The sequence below is a fragment of the Herpailurus yagouaroundi genome, unplaced genomic scaffold (genome assembly GCF_014898765.1).
Source record: "Herpailurus yagouaroundi ecotype Mexico unplaced genomic scaffold, PumYag 222, whole genome shotgun sequence".
NCBI lineage: Eukaryota > Metazoa > Chordata > Mammalia > Carnivora > Felidae > Herpailurus > Herpailurus yagouaroundi.
Window position 1 is genome coordinate 7968660 of NW_024412453.1, and position 22420 is coordinate 7991079.

The 22420-nt window shown below is 39.9% G+C and overlaps 1 protein-coding gene across 7 annotated transcripts in view; it reads right to left on the minus strand.

Moving 5' to 3' along the window:
- Positions 1–19566, minus strand: part of MRTFB (myocardin related transcription factor B) — a 128494-nt gene extending 108928 nt beyond the window's left edge. For 4 of the 7 annotated variants that reach the window (XM_040459002.1, XM_040458996.1, XM_040459001.1 and 1 more), the window contains exons 1-2: positions 19351–19566; positions 12989–13051 (exon numbers count right to left, since the gene is read on the minus strand). In XM_040459002.1, the coding sequence (XP_040314936.1) occupies positions 12989–13051; positions 19351–19504 (217 nt within the window). In that variant the 5' untranslated portion in view covers positions 19505–19566. The remainder of the gene's footprint in view (positions 1–12988; positions 13052–19350) is intronic. The other 3 variants (XM_040459003.1, XM_040458998.1, XM_040458997.1) reach the window with 1 other exon arrangement.
- Between the last annotated feature and the right edge of the window lie 2854 nt (positions 19567–22420).

Sequence of the window (22420 nt, forward strand, 5' to 3'; positions counted from 1 at the left end):
TTTTTTTTTTTTTTTTTTTTAATTTTTTTTTTTTTCCAACGTTTATTTTTGGGACAGAGAGAGATAGAGCATGAACGGGGGAGGGGCAGAGAGAGAGGGAGACACAGAATCGGAAACAGGCTCCAGGCTCTGAGCCATCAGCCCAGAGCCTGATGCGGGGCTCGAACTCACGGACCGTGAGATCGTGACCTGGCTGAAGTCGGACGCTTAACCGACTGCGCCACCCAGGCGCCCCTGTAGGAGTCCTTTTTATGTTCTGGAAACGAATCTTTTGTTAACCACATCCATTAAAAATGCTCTCTTCCCACTCTTCTGGGTTGCTGTTTCTCTCTCAATGATGCCTTTGGTGCACAAGAGTTATTAATTTAAATATAATGCAATCAATCACGTTTTTCTTTTATGAGTAATGCTTTCTGTATGCTGTTTAAGAAATTTTTGTTCATTTCAAGGTTATGGAGATGTTTTTCCCTAAGAGCTTTCTTGCTTTACCTCTCAGAGTTGGATTTTTTTGCATGTATGTATGATTTAAATATCCAATGAATATTTAATCCAGAACCACTTATTTAAAAAGACCAACCTTTCCCACTGCATGTACGTGTTACCTTTGTAGTGAGTTAAGTGACTAAATACTATCTATTTCTGATTTCTCTATTCTATTCCACTACTCAGACTGTTTATCTGTCTAGACTAGTGTTATAGCAGGTCTTGATATGTGGAAATGTAAATCCTCTGGTTTCATTCATATTCTTCAGACTGCATGGCTTCTCCAGCTGTAACTAATGATTAAAAGGAAAAAAAAATGTGCTAGCTCCGTCCACTGAAAAGGCTAAGAAGCAACGACACCCAAGTAACAATGAATGTGCTTAGCTCTCAGATCTTGGTTTCTAAAACTATACCTTAATAAAAGGAACCAGGGATCCTTACAGAAAGGGCTAATTTCAGGACTGGGGCATGAAAGTATAAGGAGATCCTGAAATATCCTTTGCCAGGAAGTAGGTAATGGCTCAAAAATTAAGGGGGATGGGTCAAAGGGACACAAAAGCCCCATGAACAAGGCTCTCATTGGCCAAATTTGGGACAATGTGTGTATCAGAAATGATGACAGAAATGGATTAATACCTTTCCAAATATACAAAATAATCTATGAGTCCATAGTGATACTTCCCTTAGAAAAGAAGGTTCTAGAATGCCAGTTAATAGAAAAGGAATGTCAGAATTAGAAAACCATCAAGTACCTTTATAATAATTTATTTAAACAAAAATTGTCATTAAAAGCATGGGTGAAAGATGCTTGTGAAAGAGAACAAAAAGTCTCAAGGTACTATCTCACATACTACTTTATAACTAATCATACTGTAACTGATAATATTTACAAAAAGGAAACAGGGCATTTACATAGGAGAAGTAGAAGGTGAACACTACCTTAAACAAGTGATCAAAATGAGCATCACAGTAATGGAACAAATGTCATGTATCTTCTGATGTGATTCACTGAGGACATAATGTCACCTATGTAATATTCCCACTGAAATGTGTAACTTGAACTGATTAGAAGGACCTAAACAGACAAATTCAACCTGAGGGTCATTCTGCAAAATAAATGGCCTCAACTTTTAAAAAATGCCAAGTCTGTGAAACATTAAAAAAAACAAAAAGTGGTCATGAATGCAAAATGGTGTAGCCACTGTGGAAAATAGTTTGGTGGCTTCTTATGAACCTAAATATACTCTTACCATACAATCTAGCAATTATGCTCTTTGGGTTTTACCCTGAGGAACTGAAAACTTACGTTTACACAAAAACTGCACACGAATGTTTACAGCAGCCTTCTCCATAAATGCCAAAATTTGGAAGCAACTGAGATGTCCTTCAGTAGGTCAACTACTGAACGGATACACAAAGTGAGGTATACCCAGACAACGGAATATTACTTAGCACTAAAAGGAAATGAGCTATCGAGCCATGGAAAGACACGGAGGAACCTTTAAATACATATTATTAAGTGAAAGAAGCCAGTCTGAAAATGCTACCTATTGTATGATTCTAATTATACGGCATTATGGGAAAGGCAAACTATGGAGATAATAAAAAGATCAGTGGTTGCAAGGTTGGGGGTGGGGCGGGGCATGAAGACATGAATAGACAGAGCACAGAGGACATTCAGGGCTGTGAAAATACTGTGTGTGATATTATAAGGTGAATGCATGGCATGATACTTTTGTCCAAACCCAGGAAATATACAGTAAGAATCAACCCTAAGATAAACGATGGACATTTGGTGATTATGCTGGGTCCATGGAGGGTCAGCCTTGGTAAAATCCTTCTGGTGAGTGACGTTCGTCATGGGGGAGGCTATGCATGTGTGGGGCATATGGGAAATCACTGTACCTTCCTCTCACTTCTGTTGTGAACCTCAAACTGCTCTGAAAAAATTAAGTCTTAAAAAAAGTAGAGAAAGCGTTCTAGATTACGGGGGATCAAGGGGTTATGACAGCTAAATGCACAAAATGATACAAGATTAGATCCTGGTTTAAAAAAACAATAAAGGACGTTCATTACTGGGAGAAGTGGAGAAATATGAATATGGGGAATATATTAAGTATACGCTGTATCGATGTAAAGTTTTTGAGGGTGATAACAAATGCGGTACACAAGAGAAAATACGTAGATGCACGTCATACTGACACGTTCGGGCATGCCTGCAACTTACCATACACTGTTCTTAAATAAAGAGTTGATAAACTGCTCTAAGTTTAGAAGTTAAAAAGAACATGTAGAAAGATTATTATCCTACTATAGGAAATCAGAAAAATGTCCCTTTATATTTTTCCACAGCAAAGATACAATTGACTTACAGAATGAGTAAAAGGAGATTTTTATTCTAGTCTTTAAATGTCATACAGTTTAATATGACATAAATTGCCACCAACAGCACGCTCTATTATCAGGCTCTCAATCTTATTGGTAAATCCGAAAATACATTTGTTTAGAAGGTTAAAAACAACAAAATGACTAGTTGGGCATCCACCACTAGAGGAATCTTGAACATTTCTTCATTCATTCAGCTGAGTACCTTCAAAAGCACGAGGCAGGAATGAAGAGACACACACAAAACTGCCCGAGGTCTCTGCTCTGGGTGACCACAGTGCCCGGTTGTGTGGCTGGCTCCTAGCACGCAAGCGTCTGACAAGAGGGTGCGGTGAGCTGTGATGTGGAAGAGGGGACTGACCACGTCCCGGGGCCCCTATTTGTGGGAGGGACCGTGGGCACAAACTCCCCCCACACCCATCACTCATGCTGAGTAAACTCCACCGGGGCTGTCCGGCACACGCCGAGAGGGTGACGGCGACTGCACAAGGACTTAATCTCCAACAGGCTTTTAAAGGGCACTATTCCGCTCAAGTAAAATCCTAATTAGAATTTTAGCTTTATATGTGATTATATTTATACCTTTGCAACTATTTTCTGTATATAAAAGTTGAAATAGTCTACTTTAGAAATACATTTTATTTAGAAGAAAGAGAGTCAAAATAAAGGTATCTTTCCTGTTCTAACAGTACCCTTTATAACTGGAGAGGTAGCCTTAGAACCAACTGTATCTTTAAAACTTCACTCTGTTCCTTTTTAGCTGCTTGTCCTTGCATTATTTAATCTCTCTTTCAGTTTATAGTCCTATAAAATGAAAACACCTGAAACCCACCTCATAAGGTAAAATGCCTTGACCTATTTCAGGAAGAAACCCTCTCTCTACTGGTAGAATTTAGTATTTTAACTTGGCTATTTGCCAGGTTGGGTTCCAGGCCTATGGTACAGACAACAGGGAAGAATGTAATCGTAGGCAGAAACACACAGAAAAACCTAACACGGTGCCTTATTTGCAGGTGGATTTTAAGAAAACATACATTGATTCATCATAGCATAGAAGGAAGTAAGAAATGAACTGTTTCGTTTTTGTGAGAAGACAGAGTAGCTAAGAAGGTCAGAATATAAGTGTTATGTATTTAATTTACATGATTATAATCCTTAAAAAAGCAAAGGCAGGGAACAGCACCTTATAAAAAGCATAGAGCTTAAAAGTAAAAATTCTATTGGAAAAGATTCTGCATTCACGTACTGAGACCACTCACACATAATTCGAATATGTTTTCAAACATTTGGGCTAATCAAATGGAATTGTATATATGAAACTTATTTGACAAAAAACAAATATATTCTAAAATGCACAGTTTGAGTATATGTTGATGATTCTAATTTTCAGAAATAGTCTTTTCACTTTTCATTTATTCAATGGTGTCTTATTTTTTGGGTTTCCACATCTTATTGTTTATGTATCACCTGGATGAAACAAGACTGAGAACCAGTCCTGATGGCCACTTAGTGGAGCTGCAGACCTGCCCCGGGCTCTGTTCTTCTGGGTCTCGGGGGCCAGCTCTGACACACAAGCCTCCTTCACCCCGCCCACGACTAGTGACACCCCGGGTATCTGTTCTTTCTCTCCTAACCCACTTGGGCTTCTCAGCAACTGTAAGACAACCACACGAGGGCACACAGGGACAGCCAGGGTGGCCGTGTGAACCAAGGTGGCAGCTTGTGACCTCTGGGCCTCAGGGTGAAGCAGGAGTACAGACCATGGGACCCAGATTACGGAGACGGATCAAATCGCGTTTCTGTGATCCTCAGGTGACCCCAGTAATATTCGACTTCACTTCTATTATAGCACGCACAACTCTTTACCAACATAAATTCTCCTTTAAAGCTCTGTCCACAAAGGATGAGAATCTGTGATGTGCTGTGAACATTCAACCCAGCTCTGAGCAGAATCTAAGTAGAATCTGATTTTTTTTTAAAAATTTTTTTGATGTTTATTTATTTTTGAGAGAGACAGAGACAGAATGCGAGTGAGTTAGGGCAGAGAGAGAGGGAGGCGCAGAATCTGAAGCAGACTGCAGGCTCTGAGCTGTCAGCACAGAGCCTGACGCGGGGCTCAAACTCACAGACCGTGAGATCGTGACCTGAGCCGAAGTCGGACGCTTAACCGACTGAGCCACCCAGGCACCCCAGAGTAGAATCTGATTCTAAGGAGGAACCCCCCAATACCATAATATAATCATGAGCTACAAATTACTCTAGTATTTCCCATTACGTAATGTGGCATATTTTTTAAAAAAGGTTTTCTCCTTCCTTGACATCCAAGCAGCACACGTGCATTACGAAAAATGCACACCACAGAAAAGCAAGCAGGGGACAGTAGTGTGTGTAGATAACTGGATATAATTCTCTGCAGGGTGTTTTCCCTCTGTACAGGCTCTCTTTTCTGGAGGGCGGGACGTGTTGGTGGGACAAGTGAAGAGGAGGGTGGGCTGCACTCACGGTGAATTACCATGAGGACCACTTAATTCTGTGCTTTGCCATTCGATGTAACCTAGACGTTCTTGAGGAGAAAATTCCCCTTAACTCACACGTAAGAAGAAAAATGTCATCTTTAGTTATATTTTCTAAATCTTCTATAGGCCGACTCTTTTGCCAAACTGAGTCAAATTCAAATACTGATGCAAGGAGAAGTTTTCTTAACTTCAACATCCCTGTGCAGAGAAAGTAATATGGAATCATGTCTTTATTAACGAAGGATGGCTTCTGCCAACCCGCGAATCCTTCCCTCCTCGCGGTCGAAGCCCGACGGCCCCATGAACCCCCGAGTACCTATGCCGCTGGCTCTGAGCGAGCCAAGAAGGCCTAGCATGGCACCTTTCCCCATAATCTTGCTCGCCATTCTGCGCCCACAACAAAAGCTGGAAAGCTGGTTGGCGTGGGAACCCCACTAACGATCAGCCTCGGCCTTTAATCCACAATTTGGTTTCCTTCATTCAGCGACCCACAAGGGGGGAGCAGCCCGTGTGCCCAGCACCGTCTGAGTGTCTGGGGGGGCTCCCAACGCAGAGCGGCACGGCTGCGGCCCTGTCAGCAGGTGTTCGGAGAGGAACACGTCTTCATGGAAAAGCATGGGCCTTGTGCCGTGTCCCCAGGTCCAGACTCCGGTTTGCAGCTGTGCTGGAAGAACGCGCACTGCCCTTCACCTGTCACCGCAGGAAACCACACAACTGGACAGAACTCTCTCCTACACTGGGACACGGGCCGTACAGAACTCCTCCTATGGTGAAGGCAACGACAGCAGTGAGTCTTACAGCCGCCCGAGCTTTCGGCCTGCGGGTAACTTCCAGACTGGGGGCACAGCCCTCAAACAGAGCTGGTCAGGCTTGTGGCATCGAGGGGCCAGAGAGGAGAGCTGAAGGGGAAGTTGAGACAGCTGGGAGCCGCCGTGCAGATGTCTGAACTGGAGGGACCGTGCCGAGCAAGAGCTCTGGAGAGCGAGCTGCACAGGAGTGCCCTGAGTCTTGGCTGAGGCCCGAGCTGGATGAGCAGGGCGCACGGCTACACAGGGCCGGGCAAGCAACGACCGGGAGCCGTATGCTCAACATGTGTCAAAGTGCACACAAGGTTGGGGTGTTCGAGCTCAAAACGAGCCTGAGCGACATGATCTCCCTGGGGCATTTACGGGGGCATTTGGCAGAGATCCCAAAGGGGGTCAAGGCCTGATAGTCAACGCACCATCCCTGGCGGGAATGCTACCTTACATCTTTCCTAACAACGCTTTAAAAAGGCCTTGAGAGTGACCCGAAAGCTCAGCACTCTTACCAGAGCAAAGTCCCAGCACTTAAGGAAGACAACGCAAAATGCAGCCACTCAGCAGTGTAGCACTCACAACGTTCCACCCAATGAAAGGATTACCTGACTCTGTGCTAAGAGGTAGGAAAATGTCTCTTTAACAGGAGAGAAATTTCTCAGTAAAAACAGACTCAAAAATTACTGAAAAAATAGAATTAACAGCCATAACTATGTACAAGTATTTAAAGTCTTTAAGTTTCTTGGGGCGCCTGGGTGGCACAGTCGGTTGAGCGTCCGACTTCAGCCAGGTCACGATCTCGCGGTCCGTGGGTTCGAGCCCCGTGTCGGGCTCTGGGCTGATGGCTCAGAGCCTGGAGCCTGTTTCCGATTCTGTGTCTCCCTCTCTCTCTGCTCCTCCCCCGTTCATGCTCTGTCTCTCTCTGTCCCAAAAATAAATAAACGTTGACAAAAAAAAAATTAAAAAAAAAAAAAAATCTTTAAGTTTCTTTATTTCGACAGAGACAGTGCGAGTGGGGGAGGGGCAGAGGGGCAGAGGGGCAGAGAGAGAGAGAGAGAGAGAGAGAGAGAGAGGGAGAATATGAATTCCAAACAGGCTTCGTCTTGCCAGTGCAGAGCCCCATTAGGGGCATGAACTCATGAAACCGTCAGATCATGACCTGAGCCGAAACCAAAAGCCAGACGCTTAACCGACTGAGCCAGCCAGGTGCCCCACTATGTACAAGTATTTAAAGGAAAACATGAATATAATGATGAGAGAAAAAGACAATGTAAAAAAGAACAAAATGGAACTTCCAGAGATAAAAATAAATTAAGATTAACGTTTTATTGGATAGGATTAGCAGCATATTAGACCTTCATTTGAAAAGATCAGTGAACATATGAAAAAAAAGTAAAGCTAATAGGATGTTGTAAAAATAATACACAAAATACTAAAAAAAAATTTTTTTAAAGGCAAAAAAAAAAAGGAATAAAGGAAGAGTGAACTGACTAGATAAATACAATATATAGCTAAATAATAGATTTTAAATTCAATTGTGGCAGGTGGCCTCTAATGATCCCTGCCTTCTGGTATTTATGGTCTTCTATAATCCTTTCCCCTTGAGTAATTTGCTTCTAAACAAAAGAATAGGACAATGTTGAGAAAATGTTGGGGAAAAAAAAAGATCACTTTGGTCTTGCTAGCACACATCTCTCTTACTGGCTTTGAGAAAGTAAGATGCCATACGGGAGAGGCCCATGTGGCAAAGAACAAGGCTCCAGCCAGCATCCAGCATCCAGAGAGGAACTGAGGCCCTTGGTCCAATAGTCCTCAATGAACTGAATCTTGCCAACAACAATATAACTAAGGTTACAAGCAGATCCTTCACCAGTTGAACCTTCAGATGAAACCCCAGCCTTGGCTGACACCTGACTGCAGGCTTATGAGAGACAGAGGTATCCAGCTAAACTGTGCCTGAATTCCTGACCTAAACAAACTAGGAGATAATAAATGCATCTTGTGTTAAGTTGCTAAGGTATGAAGTACTTTGTTCCACAGCTATAGATAACTAATGTGCCACATAAATCAATAATGACCTTAAATGTAATCTACCTAAACACTGCAACTGAAAGACAGAGACTGTCAGACTAGACTAAAAAAAGAAAGATCCAGCTCTATGCTATCTGAAAGAAATCTACTTTAAATCTAAAGGTGCAGATGAGTTAAAGGTAAAAGCTGGGTAAAGATGTACCGTGCAATCCGTAAGAAACTCAGGGGGCCTATATTAGTACCAGACAAAGTAGACTTTGGGAAAAGGATCATTACTAAGGATGCAGGTATTTCATAATACAAAGGGATCAATCCAACAAGAACACATAATAGACCCTCAAAATATGAAAAGGAAAAAATTACTGAAAGGAAAAATAAACAATTCCACAATATTAGTTGGGGTTTTCAACATACCTCTCTGGGCAACTGACAGAACAAGAGGTAAGAAAATCAGTAAGGATACAGGACTTGAACAATCTGATAAACCAACAGGACCTGACATTTACAGAACATTTCACCCTCAAGGATACATGAAACATTCCTGGTCACTTAAGAGATGTATACATTTTTATGACACAGTACATGTTACATAGTTTCAATGTAATAGAACAAAAACCAAATTATGTCTAAACCCACTGGATTCTGAAATTCACAGTTTAGGACTAAGTTCTTGGATTTCTTTAAATTTCAATTTTTTTCAATCCTTGCTCAATCTGCTTGGTTTAAGTGTAAATTCTTTTATCTGGAAAATCCTCCAAATTATACTTGGGTGTCCAAATAAAATCTTCAAATTCTTGAAGGTTGTAAACTTTGTTTCTGTTGAGGGTTCAAAAAGCATTCAGCAAGCAATCAAGCAGCTACTCTAACTCTACACACAAGCAAACAAGCACACAATTATACAGGCAGAAATTTCACTAGTTTATCAGCAAGTTATTGAATCAAGTTCCATTGTTTTGAAAGATGAAGAGACTACCTAACTGAAACTGACAGTGAGAGACAGAAACATCCATGTTAGAAAAATATATTAGAAAAGTACTACTTTGTCATATTAAGAGTATGTCTAGTTAAATATCACTTTGTTATTCTCGGCTTGAGAAAAACAGTAATATAAGCACATAGATCTTTTTCATCATATACATTTTATACATCAGTCAAGAGCCACAAAATACTTTAGTACACTCAGTAACTACCTATGACCAGTTACTAAGCACCTTGTTACGTCGCTTTTGTTTCCATTTTCTTTTACCAAGGAGACCTCTAAAATATGCTGGGTTTCTAAAAGCTTCCTAGAATGTGATAAAAATGAGGTTTATTTGTACCACTAATATGAAGAGGCTTGGTTGAAATCATATACCAATTATTTCCTGCATCCCATTTTAAAATTTGTTTAAAACATATTACAATCCTACACCATAATCAGATACCAAATTACAACAAAGTTCTCATTGTGTAGGATTCATTTGTTAAATACTGAAAACTTTGTACTTTCACCCAAAGGATTAACTCATTAGAAAGAAACATGCAAAGAAGGAAACAAACCACACAACCCCCGCCCCCCACCACCTCCAACAAACCTGACCCTTCAAATGCAGAACGCTGTTCTGCCCTGGAATTTCATACATGCTCCAGATTGGAGAACCATGAGGCTGGTAGCGTTTAAGGCCAACTGTAAACCAAATAAATCCCAATTACCCATTTCCTTAGGTTGCTCAGACTCTAAATCTCTTGGCTTCTGGCCCTCTCATTTATTTTTTGCCCTATGTTGCTTTTTTTAAGAAGTGTATAATACTACACAATAGAATATTTTAAGAGAATTCAGATTAGTTGAAAAACTTCTAGACCCGCCCCCCTTCTAAATGACCTTAAAGCATCATCTAAACAACTGCCATCACACCAAGATTTCACAGAAGAACGTTCTACAACACTAAAACTGTTTGTTCTCACATATGCCAAAGGTCATTATGAAACATGTCATTGTATACATACATGTTTATTTTTTAAAAGGTCATTCCCGAATTCAGTCAATTTCTTTGCTAAATAATTGGGTTCTTAATGAAAAAAAATTAGTTGCGAGATGTGATTACGACATAGATTTCCAGGAATCAAAAGGAAAAAGAAAAAATTTAAAAGTCAACTCAGAGCAAGAAATCTCTTTAAACAAATGACTGTTTTACTACCTCAAAATACCACAAGTCTTCTGTATAATACTTATCATATACATCAAATGCCTTAAAAGCGTCTGAGCCACCATATCTACTATCCTAATCTCTTCAGAGTAAGTACATAAGAAGGAGAAAGATCTATAAATCAGTCCTTGATGACAGAGGGTTTGTTTAGGAGTTTACCAACTGGAATGGCCCTGCTGGAATTCCTTCAAGCAGCCTGTGAAAATGTCAGAACGGAGTCTGTTTTGGAGGTCATGGTCCCTAGAGAGCTCTGAGTTTTGGCCTGTTTGTCTTTTCACATGCTTTAATATTTGAAAATCATTCCTTGCAGACACTGACTGATGCCCAGGGAATGCTAGGATTGTGGGAACTGGCAGTACCAACAAGACAGACAAACTCCATGGGAAATCAGTGCCTACTGCACTTGCCCTCTGAGCTCTCATCAGATAAGCTGCTCTTCAAGTGTTGTGAAGGTACATGGAGAGACATTAAGAAACTGCATGTCATTTTGGTATCTTTAAAAAGAAATACTTGTGGAAAACGGGCACAGAAATGACTGGGACCATTGAAAGAGACACTAAAAGCTATAAAAAAAAAACAAAAAACAAACCCATGGTGGACTCCTGAAAACTATATTCACTTAATATGAAGTGGAATACAGCGTGGCAGTTGAAAATTCACAAATAACGTTCGACTCCCCCAAAACTCAAGTGCCTACCGTTGACCTAAGACATCAACAGGTAACACACATTCATATGTTATATGTGTTACATGCCGTACTCTTACAATAAATCTAGAGGAAAAAATGTGATTGAGAAAATCACGAAGAGGAGAAAATACACTTCCGGCACTATACTACCTATCAGAAACCGCCTGCCTATGTGGGGACCCGTGCAGTTCAAACCCACGTTGTTGAAGGACCAACTGTACTACATGCTCGAAACATACGTAACAATAACAAACAGTTGTAAAGTGCTACCTACTTGCCCTTGTTGTTCTAAACACTTCACTTACATGAACTCATTTAATCTTCCTAGCAACTCTGTGAAGCAGGTCATAGTAGGGTCCCCATTGTGCAAATGAGGAGACCGAGGCAAGGGGAGGATAACTAATTTGTCTAAGTTCAGTGGTGGTGTGGCCAGGATCTAGGCTCAGACAGGCTGGCTCCAGAGTTGGTGCTCTTAACCACTGTGCATACTGCCTCTTTCGTGGTATTTTTACGTCAGGCAGGCAGTGCTGGGTACCTATTCCATGTACTGTATTTTATGATGTCCCATGTACACGCCAGTTTGTACAAGAGCTCTAGTATTTGAAGCCTCTCAGTGATTTATGAGGTACATCTAACATGATTCCTATTCACGGATGAAAGACACAGACTTTGTGTCTGACACCACACAGCGAGTACAAGAGAGCGGGCTCTATGCTTGGCTCCACAGCCCTCTTCACTTTTTATTTTTTCACAGCCCTCTTCCTTAAAACTAGGTTCTTCTTCCTCTCTGTTATCTGCAAGAATCGTCTCCGAGTTACTTTTCTGTATATAGTTGAAGATACGGCTTTCAAAGACCTACGTGTCCAACAGTTTTATGAGGATACACTACACTACGCTGTGAACTGCCAACGTTGTACTAGAGGATTAAAATCTAAGAACTATTCTAGGGTAGAAGACACAGTGGTCATTCTGTAAATGTTTTCTAATAGTAAAAGAGTCCCTACTTCCACTCCTGAAATGCTGATTTTTAGGCTATTTTGGAGAGCTGAGTATCCCATATGGCAAACTTTCCCTTGTATATACTGCATGCTGGTGCTTTCGTCAAATGGTCAGTCAACACACTTCCTCACTGCTATGTTGGGATCATGGTTTCTGTCAGAGAGGGTTTCTTATCTTGAAGCTATGAACCTCAAATCTTCAGACAGTACTGACAAATTCTAGTATGTTACTTTTTTAACTAGCCCACAAGAACCAAAGGCAAGTTGTTGATCAGACTTTCTGCTTTTCTTGTTATATCTTCATTAAACATAGAGATCATGTATCAAAAATTTAAGTTTTGTGAAACAGACACCCAACTATTAGCATTTCCTTGATGCAGACAACCACAAAGATGACCAGAATAGAACATGAATAATTTGGACTTTAAACAAAGCTAAAAAATTGTCTTTTGATAGTCTGATGCTTACTATAAAAATGTTAACACATACCTGCCAACCCTTAAATACCATGAATAGGAAGATACTGCATGTCCTAAATTAGATTAAAAAAAATTTTTTTTAGGACAACACAATTGATTCAATTTCTCTTTCTTTTTAAATATGGGGGAAAGTCTGACTAATTGGGCGAGCTGGCATGTATGCTTAATAATACACCTTGAGGAATGGGATACACAGCGACATCATTAACTTGTATCTATGGAAAATTCCACCTGCTGAGACGGAAGTCATCTTCCATTCTTCCTGGTTCTGCTGCCCAATGAACAGCACAGGCAAGAGTGACAATGAGATATAAGAGCGCATGATGCAATGAGGAAGGGCAGCCAGAGAAGGACACATGGGCTGAAAGCTACCATACAGGTACTACAACGGGCACACCGTGACACAGAGCGCTTCTGAGACTTACCCATGCTCACAGACTGAGTCAGCAGAGGACACTGGAGTCCTGACTCCCAAAAGACTACACTTCCTGTTAATAACAGTGAGGGCAGCAGGTGAGGGTAGCCAACAGCAGGGGTCAATTTAAAGGAGTTAGAAAAACACTGGGTATGATATTTGCTAATTAGTCAGGGTGATAATTAACTAAAACCCGAAGAGAAAATCCCAATATGTCTGGTATTCCAACATATTTGTCTTGCTGCTTTCTGTCTCCAAAGTGCTTTATTACTGATATCTTAAAATAAAATAACAAAGGCTGAAAAAAAATCACAACCACTTTTCCCCACTCTATTCCCTATACTTAACAGCTCTTTCAAAAGAGTCACAGTAGACAGCAGGTATCCAGTATCTATCCTCTCTCTTCCTTTTTAGCTAAAAGAGGTCACACTGTAGTTGGCTTAGGGGGAGCACACAGGCACAAAGAGCCCCTACTTAATTTTAATGAAGTCTTTTGGCCTCGCACAGGGTCTGATTATAAACCAACTATTTAATTCCAAGTACCTTGAAAGGTCTAAGTAACTAGGGTACTGTAGTTGAGTAATCTTTATTAACTAATCATTTACATTGTATAGGTAATTAAAATTACCCTCTGACGGACAGGAAAGCCCATTTCTTAATAAATTAGTGCCAGTTTATTTGCTGATCCAGTGCTTAATATAAGTCATATGGTAGACTCTAGTTCTATGAAAATTATCTCAAATAATCTATATATGAAACAATGCACTTTTAGGACTCTCCTAACTTTAGAAAATCCTTATAAAAATTTCAGGCAAACATTTTAATAATTTTAAGATAATGCTAGATTAAACTGATAATTACTATTAAGTTCTAAATCTTACTTTTAATAAATACATTAACTGTCAACACTCGAAGGGCATGTTTGCAAGAGGACACAATATAAAGACTGGATAAATAACTCAAAATGGGGCTTCGCTCGTGCTGAACTGGGGCCTGCCGTCTTGCTGATGCACTTCTGAAACCGTAAGCTACATCCATCCGGTCAGCAATGACTCAGTAGGCCTCTGGTAGTGCTCTGACCCTGCCAGCTGCAGATGGGCGTGTGTGAGATTAAGGCCCAGCCCCCTCCCTCCACCCGCACACTGCTTGGGTGTGTTAGGCGATGCGCTAAAGCCAGCTAAGTCCTCAGTAACGAGAAGCCCAGGGTAGAAAAAAAGGTGACGGACAGGGTTATAGGTGCTCATTTACACTGTGAAACAAAGCATGCTGTTTAATAGGAGACTTTGTAAAGAGCATTGCGAAATAGAGTACCTCACCTTTAAGCTACTTATATGACTTTGTTTTCATGGTGAAAGGTTCAAGAGATTGTCATAGACAAAACATACGAAAACCACCTTAATTAATCAAGAATTTCTTTTACAGTGGTTAGGGGGCTCACAATTGGCTTTTAAACTTTATAACTGTGTTAAGTATTTACCTGTAAAGGCTAATCTCAGAAATCTATTAGAAACTAAGGAAAATTAATTAAGGAAATTATACCTATTTCTGTTCTCAGTCTAAATACTCTTAAGTAACATCCAAAGCAGAAAAGGAAATTATCTAAATGTATCAGACTGTTTATTAATATCACGGAGAATTTTAAATATTTAAGGTCCTAAAGATGTTAACAGTAAAGCCAAGGACAAGAGAATTTTACAGAATCTTACTTGTTTCGATTACCTCCAGTTAAAGAAAGGGAAAGCAAGAATCCTAGAGTTACATGTTTTGGTTATTTAGCATCTATTTATTTCCTTCCCACTTATGACACTCTGAGAATCTTATGTCTGGCTGTCTGCTCCAGAGAAAAATAGAAATATTCTCCCTTTTCCTCACCAATCTCCAGATGGCCACCCCATCTCATGTATACTCTTAAGGAACAGGGTTCTGGTCCAGACAAATGCTTACCACCTTTGTGCATTTCCAAACACCTAGAGTGACAGTAAACCTAACAGGTTAATGAGGAATGAGGAAATGTTGCATGAAGAAAAGATCAGCTTTGAACAAATACCATTTATTTTCTATAGTACAAGGCAAGCAATTTTCTTTAGCCGAGTTCCATGGCAAGGCAAAGTTATCTGTGTGCAAATGTATTGATACCTGTACTGAATCTAATGCAAAGAAATACCTTGTGTTCCCTCGTGTGCAACAAACTTTTGAATGAACTATTTTCTCTTTAGTATAATCATTCAAGAGCAGAACAAGAGATGGTCTAAAACCGTCCATTGTGATAAATTTAATGGATGGAAAATCTTAGGGAAAAAAATTCAAAACGGGACCATGAAATCAAAAACCCAACGAGTACGGTAACTAGAAGCATCAAAGTTTAAAATAAGAATGACAAAGCCTCTTCTTCACTGAGGCCTAAAACACGCTGTTCCCAAGTAAATGCAGTTTCAAAAAGTCTGCTAATAAACGGAAGAGAAAGTGGCAGACACTATTTTTCCGCCTACTCCATACTACTGACAGCCGGCCTGGGGCGTTACCTGTGGCCATGTGAACACGACTGGACTGTGGCTCATTTTCAGAGCTGTCCCAAGTGTTAAAATACCAAACTGTTGTGCAAAAGGGGAATCTATGTCAATTTATCTGCTTTATTGTCAATGCCGGGAGTGACTCAAAAGCTTACATTCACCAACCAGCACACTTCTCGGTCTTGCAAATGACCTCGGGAACCAAAGCCTTCCTGCTGTGGTCTCCCCTAGTGCGGGCACAACACAGAGGGCTGGAGCTCTTGGCGGCGTGTCGGTTCCATCTACTTCGCCTTTCCCTGCCTTTACGAAGCTGTATTCAACTTACAGCATCTGAGCTTTTCCCACGTGAACAATAAAAAACAACTAACTGTCCCTCGGACTGATTTCCCCTTTACTGCCAGTGTTTACCATCTGAAGGAACGTTAATACTGTGTAAAACATCAAAACAAAGCTCAAGTTCTCTATGTGTGCGCTGTTTCAGTAAAAGTCTGTCATTTATGTGTTCTGTATACCCACATTTCTTTTAGGAAGAACTCACTTCTTGGGAAGAATTAACGGCCTAATTGGTGGCCTTACTTTGGAGGTGCCACCGGCCACACGTTCAGGGGTAAAGAACAGCCCCAGCTTATCTTTCACATGTGCTACAGGAGTAGGAATGAATGTTCTGCTCTGCCACTACAATGCCAACATAAGTAGCAGTCAAAACTAAGGGAGGATCCTGGAGTCATTATGTAGATGTCAACTTCTCTCTCATTAAGTTTATTTATAAACTCTTTGGTGACATGATCCTTCTACACACTGATCCAAATTGAAGTATCTTCATTTTCCCCCCAACTAGAAAGGGAAATAATTCAAACAAGTGAAATTCAAATGCTTAGGGCTAACAATGAAACACAATCACAAGAAAATACCTAAATCGGACTATTTCATAATACTCTAAAGAGTTTTTTGTATTAATTAATTTTGAGGCTAAGATTCACATTTTGTATATGATATAATCTAAACAGGGCATTAAGAAGACTTAAAAATGAAGCATAAACATGAAAAATTCAGTAGGGTAAGAAAGTTACGCTTCTTCTAATTCCATAATTGCTTGATGTGATTCCACTTGACTCATATAACTATCAAAAATGTAGATTTCTGATAGCTATACAAAGGATTCCATGTATGCCTTGGAATATATATGTAAATCAAGCTAATATATCATAAGCCTGACATTAGAGTATATGCCTGAACATAAGTTAAGCTTTTTAACTGCCTGAAGTCATTTATTAAAAAAGAAGAGATTGGGGGGTGGGAAGGAGGGGAAAGTGGGTGATGGGCACTGAGGAGGGCACCTGTTGGGATGAGCACTGGGTGTTGTATGGAAACCAATTTGACAATAAATTTCATATTAAAAAAAAAAGAAGAGACTGTCTGCTATTTGAGTCTTTACATAGAATTTCATAAGATATTCTTTCATTTACTCAATACTGAACAAAAAAAGTACTTGAGGAAAACATTTGCTTAAAAATTAACTTCATTTAAAGCTAGTTTTAGGATGTTTATAAAAATATCTTAGTAGAATCATAAATGGGGGGGAGGGGGCGGAGAAGGCCAACAGATTAATTATTCCTAGGTTATAACCTTAAAATCGGAAGTACTAAGTGTCGTTGCAAAGAACAGTTTCAAAAACTCATTTTAAAAAAGTAGTCAAATACAATTCTGTCAGAAAGGATACAAATGACAATAGTGAACTCCAGGAAAGGAATCATGTAGCTGAGGGGAAAGACTGGGAAGTGACTTTCTTTTCACTGTGTACCCACTGGTACCCTGTACATTTTAAGCCAGTGAATACATTACGTACTCACAGAAAACAGATAATTACATTCTAAAACAGGAACTGCAGCCCCATAAAATGTTATAACCAATCACAAATCACAGGAGTGATTATGCTATAGAGATTATGAGTATATGACAATACACCACACACACACACACACACACACACACCATTTTGTCAATGGTACTTGTGGTTTAGACAGAAAATCTGTGGTATCAGGTCATACATATACTCACAAGCTGCTGTAACTCAGACGAAAGAGACAGTAGTGAAGACGCACCGTGGATTTTAGCACTACGTGCATGATGCCAAGGGGTTCTGCTGATGATGAGAAAAAAAAAAAGCATTTCCCCCAAAGATTCATGGATAGAATCTGAGCCAGATGGTTCTATGAAATATTAGTGTGAATGAAGGAATCCTTCTATATTATTGCACTGCATCATAAAAATGTGATTTTAATTATGGACATGTAACCAAATTAAAAAATTAAAATTCTTACCATTTCCTCCACTTCCCAAAAGTTTATAAGGGGAGGCTACTTAATATTTGGGCTTAGCTTACATTCAGGCATACATATTCAAGGCAACATTCTTGCAAGAGAACGTGGTGCACTGTGTCAAGCCGATCACGAAGTACAGATTTGCCCGATACATTTCCCTACCATTTTCCTGACTAATTGTGTGTTATTGCAATTTCATACCAGTGCAACTCATTTTTTGAGGATAAGAATCTGAACACTATACAGGCCCAAATGTGCAGTGTGAACCTGATCGCATTTGGTCATGCTTCAGTAAATGTGGTCATACTCTCCAAGCCACTGTCTGAGAAAAATGGAAGATTCTAAAGCCACTGCCGAACGACAGCCTCCTGAAGGGCCCGACAGCACCTGAGCCAGAATGCTGCTTTTCACCACTCACAGCGGACAAGGGTTATGCCCAAGAACAAGTACCAGAAGCCTTATTTGAAGGGAGAACAAATACACTCCAAACACATGTACTAAAGAACTAAGAATCATAACATACATCTTTTCTCCACTTTCCTGAAGAAGGTGAGGCCAATAATGAAAAGGCCTGGTTAGGACTCAGAACCCAGAAAAACAGTAACCAGGTACAAAAGGAAGTGTTTTACAAGGGAACGGTTTTATTTCCTCAGGTTTTTAAATCTACAATTTTTAAAAACTATTATTTGTAAATGTAAAACTCAGAACGGTGGAAAGCATAAGAAATTCAGCTGTAATTCTTAATGTGGCCCTTTTAATATAAGTGCTTGATGTGTTTATAAATTTTAACATTTTGTTAGTTTTTATGTTTTAAGTATTAAAAATAAGTGTCTATCATCTATCCTTACTCATTTACATTAAAAATGGACAGCATTATGTTTTCCAGAGAGGATGGGAAGCCTTTGTGATCAATGAAAATTTCCTGAACAGATACCAAATGGACAGAAAATACTCATTTTGTATACAACGATAGGCAGAGAATGACAATATGGTCATATCCTGTAACGATTAATAGAAAAACACTCCAACAAAAAATTATTGCTTTCTTAGTAATCATTAAGATAGCTTAAATTTTATCAATCTTGAAATTAAGGTGCAACACACTGGAGACGGGAAAAATGGGAGGAGAATCTAGTCAAATCCACAGTCAACCTTCCCTAGGATGAGTGCAGGAAGCTACTCTCCAGTATCTTCTAGCATGAAATCTGCTGGTACTAAAATAGTTGAATCTAAAGCTTGTTTCCAAGGAGAATACTGCTACCAGACACTTATTGGGGAAATAAACGAAAGAACTGGATGGAAAGTGAAATTCTGCCTGTTACTCAAAACCAGCCAATAACCCACAAGGCTCTCCCCGCCATGACAGCCTGCCCAGGGTAAGTGACAAAAAAAAAAAAAAAAAGAAAAAAAAAAAAAAAAAAAAGAAAAGAAAAGAAAAAAGAAAAAGAAAAAGAAAAATTACTACCAAACAGGAATCAATTGGACTCATGAAGGGGTGAATCTTTAAATCCAGCTCCCACCACACATGCTGAAGAGCTCACCATTCTTCCTCTCGTTCAGTGGGGGCAGGTGCTGGCTGGGCTGCAGGGACAGCTCCTGGAATTCATGGGCAACAGCTTCGCTTTGAGGACTTGGGGCAAGATGGGCTAATGGCCCCACTTCATCCTCCGCCTCCAGTGCCCCTGGGGGATCCATCGTGCTCCAGCCACCGGCAAAAGGTGTACGAGACCTCTCTTAAATGCGGCCTGCTGAAGAGACTGTCAAATTAAAAACGTGTAAGTAGACAGTACGTTTACTTTGCTCCAATTTACACAAAAATATTAAAATGGAAACCCTGGGTTCTAGTTCAGCTTCACTGCTGTGTAGCAAGTGCCAATTCGTTTACTCTCTCTGGATCTTGGTTCTTTGTCCAACACACAGGAATAAAAGACTAAAAATAGCATTTACCAGGTAAATACAAGTTGAGAAGTATTTTAATTTTTTGTGCTGTGGATTAAAAGTTACAGTTACTGATGTCATCAAAGATTTTAATGCACCCTACAATAAAAGTCAACTAATGATGATGGGACAAAAAAGCAGTCTAGCTTGAAAATCTGTCTTAACTCCTACGAATCAAAACTTTACATTAAGTCAATATTCACAGCAACCAGCAATGTCTCGGAGGAGGGCTCCTCCCTCGGCAGGGAATAGAACTCTTAGCTGCACCAAAATGGACATGCAGTTCACGACAAAGAAACCAACCTTTACTTTAAGCCACTGGGATTTAGGACTATTTATTATCACAGCGTAACTGGTCCATTCTGATTGAAACAGAAATCAGCAAGAGAAATACCAAAGACATAACCAAACCATAAATACGTGACATGGGCTTAGGAGCTGAACAGTGGGCAGCAAGAAAACGGTTACAGAAAGCCAAAAGCTAAAAGGATGGCGGTCCACATGGGGCAGGGGAGAAACATTTCATAAGACTTCTATCTGCTTAGCAACATTCTGGACCACAGTTCGTTGATGCCTTCACCTACTGATGGACATCCGAGTTGTTTCCAGTTTCTGTCAGAAATAAAAATGCTATGAACATTCTTGTCCAAGTATATATAGGAATATAAGCTTTCACTTCTCTTGGGTAAATACCTAGGAGTAAGTGGACCATAAGGCAACGGCGTGTTTAAATTTTTTTTTTTTAACATTTATTTATTTTTGAGACAGAGAGAGACAGAGCATGAGCAGGGGAGGGTCAGAGAGAGAGGGAGACACAGAATCCGAAACAGGCTCCAGGCTCTGAGCTGTCAGCCCAGAGCCCGATGCGGGGCTTGAACTCACAGACCGCGAGATCATGACCTGAGCCGAAGTCGGACGCCCAACTGACTGAGCCACCCAGGCGCCCCAACAGCGTGTTTAAATTTTAAAGAAACGAACAAAGGATTTTCCAAAGTGGTTCCACCATTCTTATTAGCAGTGAATGAGAATTCCGGTTGTTCTACAACCTCACCAACACTTATGGTCAATCTTTTTAATTTTAATTATTTTAGTGGGTGTGAAATGGTAACTTAGTGTGGTCTAATTTATTTTATTAAATTATACTTGAGATATTATATTATATTAGTTTCAGGTGAATAAGATAGTGATTTGATATTTTTATTTTGTTTTTTTATGTTTATTTATTCTGAGAGAAGAGAGAGAGGAAGAGTGAGTGCAGGAGGCGCAGAGATAGAGGCAGAGAGAGAATCCGGAGCAGCTTCCCCACTGTCAGCACAGAGCCCAATGCAGGGATCAATCTCACAAACCATGAGATCATGACCTGAGCTGAAATCAGAGTCAGATGTTTAACCGACTGAGGCATCTAAGTGCTCCAGTCCTCTTTTAATAAACAGGGCCCAACATGGGCTCAAACCCACCAACTGTGAGATCACGACCTGAGCCAAAGTCAAGAGTCAGACTGAGCCACACAGGTACCCTGATATTTTTATATATCGCAAAACGATCACCATAATAGGTCTAGATACCATCTGTCACCATACAAAATCATTACGATATTACTGACTATATCTCCTGTGCTGTATACGACATGAGACTTATTTTATAATTCTTTACCTCTTAATTCCCTTCACCTATTTTGTCGGTTCCCTCTCCCAACCACCAGTTTGTTCTTTTTTATCTATGAGTCTGTTTCTGTTTTGTTTGTTCATTTTGGTTTTTTTAGATTTCCCATATAAGTCAAATCATACAGTGTTTGCTTTTCTCTGACTTATTTCACTTAGCATGATATCCTCGAAGTCCAACCATGTTGTCACAAATGGCAAGATTTCATTCTTTTTGTAGCTGAGTAATATTACAGTGTAATATTCCAGTAATATTCCACTGTGTACACACACACACACACACACACACCACAGCTTCTCTGTCCATTTATTATCTATTGATGGACACTTGGGTTACATCTATGTCCTGGCTATTGTAAACAAGCATAAAGGTAGTACAGCTTTTTGAACTGTTCTTTTCGTTTTCTTCAAATACCCAGAAGTGGAATTTCTAGATCACATAGTAATTCTATTTATAATTTTTTGAGGAACCTCCAAATTGTTTCCATAGTGGCTGCACTAATTTACATTCCTACCAAGAGCGCACAAGGGTTTCCTTTTCCTCACATCCTCAGCAACACGTGTTATTTCTTGTCTTTTTGATAATAGCCATTCTGACTGGTATGAGGTAGCACCTCACTGCTTTTGATTTACATATCTGTGATGATTAGTGATGTTCAGCATGTTTTCATGTGCTTGTTGGCCATCTGTATGCTGTCTTTGGAAAAATATCTATTCAAGTCCTCTGTCGGTTTTTGAACTGGGTTGTTTTGCTGTTGTTGTTATGATTTGTGACATGGTTGTTGATGTATTTTGGATATCAACTCCTTATCAGATGTATGGTTTGCAATCATCTTCTTGCATTCAGTAGGCTGCATTTTCATTTTGTTAATGGTTTCCTTCACCCTGCAAAAGCTTTTTAGCTGATGTGGTCCCAGTTGTTTATTTCTGGTTTTGATACCAGTGCTTGAGGAGACGTATCCAAAAAACATTGCTAAGAATGATGTCTTACTGCCTTTGCTTTGTCTAGGAG